We start from the raw sequence: 11,384 nt of genomic DNA on the forward strand, positions 1-11,384 counted from the left end.
AAATATATAATTAGAAACATAAAACTCTTTGCTAAAATCCTTTCTGCTTGCTTATTTTTATTTAAAAATAGAAAACGAAATGATTGTCAAAATTTGACAGCCAAAGCGTCATGGTGGACCAGTATTATAAAAATTAAAGTCGCTACAAAAACAATTTATCTTTTAGCAATCATGTCTGTATAACTATTCACGAGATTTTGTATTTTTTTAAAACAGTTAATTTTAATGAAAATGGGTGAGAAAGATTGTCAAAAATGGTACCAAGTGTTCCAAGGGCTGGTGAGTTGGACTTTTCGTTTTTTCTTTTCTATTTGACATCGATGCCTATGCGATTTTTATAACCGCAAAACCTTTTCACAAATAAACAACAGTGACAAAATGTCCATGGAAATTACGGCAAAAGTATAAACTTTGTTAGGGAACGTAATAAATAGGCACAGAAGGCTCACTTTGACCAATAGTTTAAGAAGGAATAAAGCTGAAATATCTTTCGGTAAGCACTGCAGCTTTGACAAGTAAAAAATGCATTTTGACTACTGAAAACATATTTCTTTAAAAAATGTGTATTCAAAATTATAAATTTAAAAAAACCCCCGACCCAAAAAAAGTACACAATTATTATGACAAAAGGTTAAAAACGCTAAATCCTATAAAAAGCAAAAAATAACTTTTAACACTACGTAAGTACCACCTAAAGCATGTCAGACTAAACTAAATTTTGTCGTGTCGGGGGACCGCTCTAATTATCTAATTAAGATGTTGTAATTAGGTAGGTACCTATCATTTGATTTATGTAAGTATTTTTGAAGGTAAAAAGCGGTCCCCCGACACGTCAAAATTTAGTTTAGTCTGACATGCTTTAGGTGGTACTTACGTAGTGTTAAAAGTTATTTTTTGCTTTTTATAGGATTTAGCGTTTTTAACCTTTTGTCATAATAATTGTGTACTTTTTTTGGGTCGGGGGTTTTTTTAAATTTATAATTTAATTTTATTTCATGCTTTTTGAAGGAGCTATACTTAATTTTTCCTTCATTTAATTTATTTTATTTTAAGATGGGGTAGCTATATGCGATCTCGGCCAAAGGAAGCTGTTTAACAATCCTCATGGCAAACTGGCTCTGGGAGAATTGCACAGATTGAGAAACAATAAAGATTAACCTTTGGTGATCCAGGGTTATATACCATTCTGGGGTTTCATCCGCCACATCCCATTTCCAGCATCAGGTTCTCGTCAATTAGAAACATGAAGAGAACCAGTCAAGACAAATTCAATGAGCCCAAACTCGATGGGTTTACTAAAAGGCAGTTCAGGGTTACGTCTCCTATCTTCGTGTCCTAACAGCAGACCAGCTCAGTGGTTCCAGAAGACATTAGTATTTCAAATTTCAGATCCCACATATGCTTGCAAGTAAACTGAGCGTGTAACATTCCTATCACACCTAACAAACGAGCTGATGACCTTGAAGACCTGAACCGATTTCCACCAAACATAGCTAAGAACACTCCCGAATGACATTCCTTTCAAACCAAAAAAACCGCATTACAATCGGATCATCCGTTTGGGAGCTACGATGCCACATACACACACACATACACACACAGACACGTCAAACTTATAACACCCCGTCGTTTTTGCGTCGGGGGTTAAAAATAGTACACAGCAATGCACATCGAAAGATATTGTGTAAAAATTCTTTCCATCACAGTCCATTCCGGTTCTATAAAAAGTAGGCCTTCTGACATAAATTGTTTGTTTGGAGCTATTATGTGCTATGTGCCGAATATCGGTGATGAAACGTTTTTTCTTCAGTAAGAAGAAGGTAGGTTATACTTTCTTAAATACGTTTTCATGCGACGGTAATGCTTTGTTAAGTTTAAGCCGTTAATTGCTTGAAGGGGTTGGTTAGGGTTTAAAAAGAAAAATGTTATATGAGGTAACATTAGCATGTTTTTTTAATAGCTGCTAGAAGTTTTACATAATGTTTTGGGGAGAGTTTGATTGATTGAGAGTTTTTAGCATCTAAGTAATTTCATATCTACTATCATCAATTTGGTACCGAAATTCAATCATAAAGAAGTCCTGAATAGGTTTGAAATTTTACTGCATTTTGGATGCAGATTGATAGCCAAAATCATGACAATGTGGTCTTTTACTTATTTCAAACAATCGCAAAATTTATTTACTAAACAAAGAGTCCCAACAAAAAATTGTTCAACTAAGTAACATTAATAAATAATATCATGTAGAGAGCGTATTTTTTACCCAGATAAACGACATGAAAGTAAATAAATACACGTCGGCTGTGGTTGATGGCTGTTTTAGCAGCCGTTTCTTATGTTATATTATCTTTATGAGGAATGAGCGTAAATTCTTACTTTAAACGTTTGTACTTGATTATGTGTCTGTGACACAGATTTATGAAAGGAGTCTTGTAGAAATAATATATGTTTTAAGTATAATATATACGTTTGTACTATTTACTGCCGTGAAATACGTACGTTATTTATTTTAAAAGATAGTCTTGTGCATTTTTCTAAACACTCAAAAAATCGTAATTACAAATTGATGTTTTTAAGCCACTTTATTATACACCTGTAACTGTACAACTTACATAAACAGTTTTTTACCATCATCATCATCCTCCGAGCCTTTTTTCAACTATGTTGGGCTCGGCTTCCAGTCTAACCGGATACAGCCGAGTACCAGTGCTTTACAAAATAAACAGTTTTTTACCAAAGCTGTAAAAAACTTTCTTTTGTGTCTACAAGTGTAAATAAATATGATAATTAGGTAGGTTTTGTAACACAAGTACGAAATTAACAGTTTAATTACCGGAGTTTACGATTCGTTTTCACGTGACCAAAAGTTTTATGTAAATCAGCTACAATGTAATAAAAATGTTTCGAAAAATACGGACTATACTTCGGCCGTTCAGAGAATGCGTTCCTGACACGTCGCGATTGAACTGACGACGTAACTTTGCAATGGCGTTGCAGTTACGATAAAAATATTTTTGCTGGTTGTTTACCGTTTTAACAATTGAGGAGCATTAAAACAACATTATTATATCAATAATCAATGAATGAAGAATCGATGGGCCTCGCTGGAGAAATTGCTGGCGTTACTGCAAACTCCGTTGAAGTCCCCGTTGAAACCCCGTGACCCTCAATGTAGGTGAAAAAGGCAAACTTACCTGGGAAACAGGGAAGTGGACAGGAAGGCAGTCTGCCGACGACGGGACACTCGAGATGCCGGCCGGCCAGCGGGACACTTTCTCTGCACTTGCTTCGTATTGTCTTTTCACGAGTCCGGGTGATCGAGGCACTAACAGACAGCACTTCTAGCGAGGCTTTTATGGGTTTTTCTTATTTTTATCGCGCGACGAGCCGCGGGCGATACCAATTTTTTGACTTTCCCAAAGAGAAGTGAAAACAAAAACGAAACCCGTCATGGCAGGAAGAAAAATAAAGATAAAGAAATGAGGAAACGACCAAGAAGTCTGAACATTTCCCCCCACTTGAAAGCCACATGGGTTTCACGGATAAGCCGAACGTAACGGAAGCTATGCTCGAAAGATATATGTATGTTAAACTAAAACTTAACTTCTAAGAATGAGCAATACGATATAAATTACTGAGATCGATATTGCTCGAATTATATCTAACATAAATTAATGAATTGGTAAAAGGCAGACCCTGACGATAGGTCGTCGAAGCGTCTTGCCATTAGCAGCTCGGAGAGTAACAACTCTAACAATATTATCGGCACCTGGGTGCACTTGTTCTATATGAGCCGATCTCCAGAGCAAAGGTGGAAGATTTGGTTCGTTGACGATGACTAAATCGTTATCTTTTAAATTAGGCGCGATTTGAAACCATTTGTTCTTTTGTTGAAGTGTGTGAAGATAATCACGTTGCCAAGCTCGCCAAAAGACGATTTGAAGACAAGCTAAGCCATTGTATACTATAGCAGATTTATTTTTATAAAGTTCATTAACGAACTCTTTGAGACATTTATTCGCGCCTAAGAAATTTTTACGACAAGCGGTTAGAACATAATACTTAACACATATCGCGACGAGAAGCAAATCCGATTATCCAGAAGTTATGTTGACTCAACGATCGCGATGTTCTAGGACCGCAGTGAAGATACTTTAAATGAAAATGTTTAACTATCATTGGAGACAGTGGACTTAGTTTAGGTAAAAGCAGAGGGTGTAACGTAGATGTGAGTAAGTAAACCTCACCAATGCGTCCCCCCACTCGCAACAAACCGTCCTCATTTATAAACGGTGAAAGGTTTTGAATAGATTTGTAACCTTGTTGCTTATCAAGCACTGGATTAAATTCCGTTGTCATATATTGACTTTGAGTATACTGAACCAGAGTTCTCAATAACTTATTAAGTTCAGCGCTAGAACGAGGAGAAGTGTCCCAATTTTGTTTGGGACGTTTAAAATTAGAAATAATGCGAAAACACCAGGCTAAAGTTCCTTGATGTTTCATAAAATTGGAATGTCTAGAAATTAAAGTTGTATTTACATCTTGAACTTGACGAGAATGTAAATGTTCTGTGATAACGATTTCACGATTAGCTACATGCATTTTTAGTAAATGAGGATTAGTATTAATCCAAGAGAGCGTACTACTGCTATAAGAATGAGCACGATTACTTTGAATAGGAGTTTTATCCTTTAACAGATTATACATGTGAGATAGCACACGCGCTAGAAGCAAAGCATTGCTTAGCTCGAGCCTATTCACTGTAGGAGCCACTCTAGACTTTCCTATAAATAGATGCGTTACAGTAGAATTCGTACATGTAACAGCGCATAAATACACGTAGCATTCATATTCTTTTAACGAACCGTCGCAAAATCCTACTAAGTAGATATCAATAAGATCCGGAGGTATGACTAGCCGCGGTAAGATTATACTTTTCAAACTTAATAAATTCGCGGCAGTCGAATGCCATTGTTTGGCTAAATATTGAGAAATAGCATCATCCCAAGATAAATAAGGCAAACTCGTTACTTCATAAGCAACTATGTTGAGCTCATATTCTACGAGAGCTTCGGTAGGACTGTCTCGCCATAAAGTATACTGATAGCACTTTTGTGCAGGCCTGAACTGAATCTGCCTGTAAATGTTACAAACAGGAGAAACTTCAGCAAGAAGAACAATTTTATAAAAGCCTAACTTTGTAACTAAATCGACTATATCGATTTCAAGTTTAGGTCCTTTATGAACAATATTGTTCAACGTGTAATTATTCGTAGTCCGACTACTGACGTCGAAGACTACACGCAGTCGTGTCGTAGTACTTTCTGGACGCACGGCGCAGTGATGCGGAATAAGATACTGAGCAGTAGACAAAGAATCAATAGGCTGCATATGTCCCAAGTCTTTGTACTGCTCCATGGAATCCTGATATTCCGTTTTAAACTCAGGTCGAGTACATAAACGTTTCTCTAGGTTGAGAAATCGCTTTAAAGCGTGGCGAGAAGAATCGCCAAGGGAAGGGGCATTATCCTTTAACATCAAAGGAACTAAATACCTATCCTCCGGAGTACGATAGGTACCAGATTTCTGTTCACAAACTTCGTGAACTTCGTCTTTAGGGCCGGAAATTTTACATTTCGACGGCTCCTCAGACTCCCAGAACCGTTGAACGGTATCGTCGAGCGCACTGGATAACGCGACGAGTGACGTAACGGATTGATCTGGTGTCAGAGTTGACGTGTTATGAAGAAACTGACCTGTTATCACCCAGCCGAATACACTCGATAACGCGCAAGGTAACCCGGGACCGGGAGTGTAACGAGAGCCAGTATATATCTGGTCAAAACACTCAACTCCTAATAAAAGATCGATCGGACCCGATTTATAGAAATCGCAGTCGGCGAGATCTAAGTGTGCGAAATGATCCTTGACGTACATCGGCAGCGATGACGAAGGCATCATTCCCGCAATCTTTGGTAAAACTACCAAAGAGATGTCAAACTGTGGTGACTCACTCAACCGAGGTATTATCGAACCAACAGTGTGACCCTTGATATTAACAAAATTTTGACCAAGCCCAGACACGGTTAAGTTGCATTTTCTAATCCGCAAGCCTAATCTGCGTGCGCACTCATTTGTGATCAACGAATCCATCGACCCGCTGTCGATGAGCGCACGAGCATACTGCATAGAACCATCGGAGTGAAGCAAGCGCACTACAGCAGTACCTAAGATCTTTGTACTCTTGAACGGTTCAGCTGTCGTAGATGAGCAGGTAAGCGTGGTGCTTGAACCCGCTCTCACAGTCACCTTTGAATCACCCGCCTGTGTTTCTTTACTTTGACGTTCGATATGCAGCAGTGTATTATGTCTCTCGTTACAAATGTAGCAAGACAACTTTGATTTGCAGTTAACATTATCGTGACCAGGACGCAAACAGTTAGTACACAGACGCAAATCTTTAACTAATGTTCTGCGTTGATCAACCGACATTGAATGCATCTTTCCGCAACGGTACACAGAATGACTTTCATTGCAACAAACGCATATTATCTGGTCTGACTTGGTATTATTTGAGGTAGGTTGCTTAATATTTAAGGAAATTAATGACGTTCGATTCGGACGATCATGATTTTCGACCTTATTAATCCGAACGTTAGATTTATTAAAATTAGAAGAGCAAGCTAACGCGGGTGGCTGACTTACTTCCAGAACTTTTATATAATTTTGTAAATAAGCCAGTAAGTTATTGAACGTAGGAAGTTCGTCCTTATTCTCTAACTCGAACCTTCGCCTAGTGTCAAAGTCAAGAGGTCGAGACGCAATGTAAAATAAAATAAATTCACTTAAATCGTTAATATTTAGAGCACGAAGAGCATTGACACTTTCATACAGTGTATTGGTTAACTCGGATAGATTCGATAACGATGGTTTTTGAATTGGGGATAATTTAAATAATTTCTCTAAATAAGTTGTCGCGAGAATGCGCTTGCTGTCGAACCTATCGATGAGCGCGTTATATACTACAGCGTAATTCGCTGATGTAATAGGAACGCCTTTCGTGAGCGACAACGCACTGCCGGACAAACATGGAATTAGATAATGAAATTTTTCTATATCGGATAACGAGGCGTTATTATGCACTAATGGCTCGTAACTATCTTTAAACGTCTGCCAGTTTTCAATCTGGCCATCGAATTTTGGAATTTTCAACTTAGGCAGCTTTACAGCAGCAATCGATGATTGTGTACCAGATACTACTGCCAGTGGCGCACACGAACTAGAGTCTAGCGAATCGGCAAACTCAACGGCCGCGTAATATAACTCGTCAAACGACACCAAAACGAGATTATCAATTACGAACTTCGGATTAATTTTTAATTGTATTTTATCAATTTCTTTACAGACTTCAACATAAGTATCGCGAATTTTTTCTATTGACTTATATCTGGCCTTGAAAGTAGATATTTTTGCTTTACTTTCTTGGCAACTTTTAACTAAGTCGTAAATAATTTGCATGTTTTTGAACGCATACTCGCGTTCTTTAATCAAAGATTTCAATTCTACTTCCATCTTGCTCAGAGACTACTGAATGAAGAAAGAAAAAGTTAACTGATTGGTTTATAGTTAAAATGAAATCCTTCGAGCACAACTGTCACTACGAACTACTTATAAGAGATCACCGGCGAATGCAGCAACAATACTCTTAGGTATAAGAAGTTTTGCGAGTGGAACAGATCGAAAACTCGATAGGAAATATTATTTTGAGAAAATATTACTGAGAAATATTAGTATTTACGAGATTTTGTGAGGAATTCGGTCCTGGAGAAAGACCGAACAATTATGTTATTATTTATAGCCCGACTAATTGTGTTTTTTCACTCAATTTATGACTTGCTATTTATATAATTTATGTGCACGAGGAAAACTCACCGTTTCCTATTATTACGTATAATTTTAAATTACCTGCTTTTGTTATGATTTTATTAGCCTGTTATGAACTCTAGTACAAAATACATTCTCCTAAGTTTTGGCCAGTTCAATGCACAATTGTGTGTTGGCTCAGTAGTATAACTAAATGCACAGGTATTTTTCCTGTATAATTTTAGAATTAATATTTCTTTACATAAAATAAACTTTTAAAATATGATGCAAACTTTTAGTGACATTGCAGAGTTTTTGCCCAAAGTCTGCAAACTGACTTACCCACAGTATAATTTTGTTTGCAGAACCCCGCGTTCTAGACAGAAGTTTGTATGCGTTGCTGTTAAACGCCACTGAAGTTATTGGCGACGCTGCCGAAAATATGTACACAGATCACTACCAGTGGCAGAGAGAAATGTTTGGCCATAGTGTACGTAAAACTATTTAATTTATAAAGATTAGTTTAATAAATATTACTCTGCAATGTCACTTAAAGTTTGCAGCTCTGCATAGTATGAGCACCCTCTTTCACAACTCTGCAGAGCCACTTCCAAAACTCTGCAAAGTAGCTTCTAAAACTTTGCAGACTGACTTACAGGGTAGGGAATTAATATTTTTTCTTATATTACAGTTTAGTGTATCTCGAGTCCCGTGTTCTACGGATAATGGAAGCGGCACCATGGTGGCTCTCGTCAGAAACTGGCTGAGGGCCCATGAAGAGGCGCAGGTGATGAGTTCAATCCTACTAATATTATAAACGCGAAAGTTTGTATGTATGGATGTATGGATGTTTGTTACTCTTTCACGCAAAAACTACTAAATGGATTTTAATGAAACTTTACAATAATATAGCTTATACATCAGAATAACACATAGGCTACAATTTGTAAACATATTGTTCGAAATACTAAACCTGCGCAGATGAAGTCGCGGGCACCAGCTAGTATATTATATTCAAGCTACACGTAACCAAAGCTATGAGGACATGTGAATATTGAGACACATTTAGATTGAAGATGAAGAAGAATAAGGAAAGCTAGTATTTCCTTACTATCTATGGATAAATGTAGCATTTGTATTTGTATTCTGGTCTCTAGGCAAGCTATATTGCTGCTAATAGTTTCAACAACATTCATTCGGTAGACACTGATACACTCCAGGAAATCATGAATAAGTTATCAGATACAAAAATAAATATGCCCATTAACAGAACTTGAATGTTTATATTGTATGTCATTGAATATCCTTGGCAGCCATTACGGTTAGTATGAAGGTATTGGGTTGCCCGCGTAACTGGGTTGAGGAGGTCAGATAGACGCCTCTTGTAAAACACGTGTTTTTTATTCCAGGTAATGGTAGCCAGTATTCTGGTGGTGATAGGTCTGTGGTGGCTGGTCCGAGCTGTTCTGACGTTGATGATCAACCTGGTCTGTCCCTTGTTGGTCGTCGTACTAGCGGTGGTCAGTACATTCTTGTTTAAGTTGTGCTTCCAATTGCAAATGTTTAGAGAATTCTTGGCTGCTGTTTCGTGATACAGAGGGCTTTTGTAAAGATGTTTTTTTTTTTAGTTTTGTGCCAAAATTATCGTATTTATTATTTTTTTAATGCATAATTTGAAGTTATATTTTATGTGATTTGTTAAAAGATGAATAAGCGACACAATATTGATGTAAGACGACATCGCTATTAAATTTTATAAAACGCAGTTTTGTCAAGATAGACTTAATGTATATTGTAATAGAATTGAAAATGGATTGATTATACGAGCTTTGCAATAATGGTGTGTTTTATTCCTACAGGTTTGCGTGCCTCAGCTCCGAGCACCACTTTTAGGTCAGAACTATCCATTATTAGCAAATCTACTAAGAAGCATTCTCTTGAAAATGGCAGAAAACATAAAAACCTGAACTATGGGAATTATGTCGAAGTGACAAGTTTGAGGTCAAAATTATAGCACGTTGTTTTTTCATTAACGGTTTTTTTTAGTTTGATTTCATTTCCTGTGGTCTATTATAGTCTTGGCAATATAAATCTGCAATTAATACATTAATTTAGTTTATCTTTTTTTTCTTCGTCACCAAGCTTCATCTTAAATGGTTAGTCAGTTTGATTGTAAGTACGATATTATCTATTCTTTATCAGCCAGACTTGGGATACTTACATTTCCTCACTCCATGCCATTTAAGTCCTTAACTAAGCAGCGCTCGTAGTATGAGTACTGTACAAGTAATCAGCGTGGTAAGTATGGGCAAATCTCCCCTGCTTGCCTTTATCCAGCACGTGGACGTATTTCGGCTGTGACGACGACGAATTACATAGAAAAACAAACACCAACATGCAGGCACACAAATAAAGAGCTGAAATCTTCAGTGTGATAGACAGATACACTAACGATTAGACCATTTGGTCATCACTATTTTACCAAAGATACCATTTACTTAATGCATCAATTAGTTAGAGAAAATTCGACACCTTAAAAATATGTGGAAATCCCACAACTTTATTGCACCACTGAAATAAAACGTAGTGAGCTATATTTTTTCACAGCTTGCTGTAAAATGCCACCTCGCGAAAATAAAACTTAAATAAGACGACTTAAAGTTGGTTTTATTGCAATTTTAGAATCATTTACTTGGTTTTATGTTTGTGTAGTATAACCAATGGGATGTGAGTTATGTGGGTTCTTACGATTAGTTTTAGTATTTCAAGTCAAGTTCATTTTTTTTTTCTCAGGTGCGTAATCTTAATCACATTAAATCCTATCATACATACTTTTAGGTATTCTATAACGAATTAAAAAAAAACCGGCCAATCGCGATTAGGACTCGCGCACGAAGGGTTCCGTACCAGAGCAAAAATGAGCAAAAAATCACGTTGTATGGGAGACCCCCAAAATATTTATTTTATTCTAGTTTTCAGTATCTTCAACAACTTCTTTAGTTTAGTTTAGTGACCTGTAGTTAAACAGTGATCTGTTCAAAATAAACTGACAGTGTCTGTAAAAGTTTATTCAGCTGTGTCGCGAGAGATGATCGCGACTACTGTAGATCGTAAACTAGGAATTTGTATTAGGGTTGTCATAAGTTAGGGATATCAGCATCTGCCTTGACTTTTTCCAACTACAGCAAGGGTCGGCTTCCAGTGAGCTTGATACAACCGAGTACCAGTGTACCACATGGAGCGACTACCTATCTGACTTCCTCACCTGGGCAACTCGATACCTTTGATAATAATATTTTAATGACCAAATAGACCTTACATAAAAGGAGAGACTAACTTCCAGGCTGAACTGAAAAAGTTACTTTTCATAATGAAGAGAAGCGTATCGTAGTTTTTACTGGAACTACCTAGATAAAAGCTTTGTAAAAAAATATTTAAAATTTTCAACAAAAATTGTGCGATAGCTTTGGGCACTTATTCTTCGGTTACTTGAACAAAAAATATTATATTATAAAGTG

General features: G+C 36.9%; 1 protein-coding gene across 1 annotated transcript; it reads left to right on the forward strand.

Moving 5' to 3' along the window:
* Positions 1-254: 254 nt before the first annotated feature.
* LOC124634903 lies at positions 255-9,834 on the forward strand. Its single transcript, XM_047170577.1, has 5 exons — positions 255-279; positions 8,232-8,356; positions 8,558-8,653; positions 9,276-9,386; positions 9,726-9,834. Exons 1-5 carry the CDS (start codon positions 255-257, stop codon positions 9,831-9,833), a joined length of 465 nt encoding a protein of 154 aa, XP_047026533.1. The 3' UTR covers position 9,834.
* The last annotated feature ends 1,550 nt before the right edge of the window (positions 9,835-11,384 follow it).

The sequence above is a fragment of the Helicoverpa zea genome, chromosome 1, assembly GCF_022581195.2.
Source record: "Helicoverpa zea isolate HzStark_Cry1AcR chromosome 1, ilHelZeax1.1, whole genome shotgun sequence".
Taxonomy (NCBI): domain Eukaryota; kingdom Metazoa; phylum Arthropoda; class Insecta; order Lepidoptera; family Noctuidae; genus Helicoverpa; species Helicoverpa zea.

What these genes read in the sequence shown, in the direction of transcription:
- LOC124634903 (XM_047170577.1), top strand. Translation starts at nt 255, where the DNA reads ATGGTACCAAGTGTTCCAAGGGCTG. An exon ending in ACCAAGTGTTCCAAGGGCTG is followed by an intron (nt 280 to 8,231) that starts GTGAGTTGGACT and finishes TTTTGTTTGCAG; the next exon opens with AACCCCGCGTTCTAGACAGA. An exon ending in GAGAAATGTTTGGCCATAGT is followed by an intron (nt 8,357 to 8,557) that starts GTACGTAAAACT and finishes CTTATATTACAG; the next exon opens with TTTAGTGTATCTCGAGTCCC.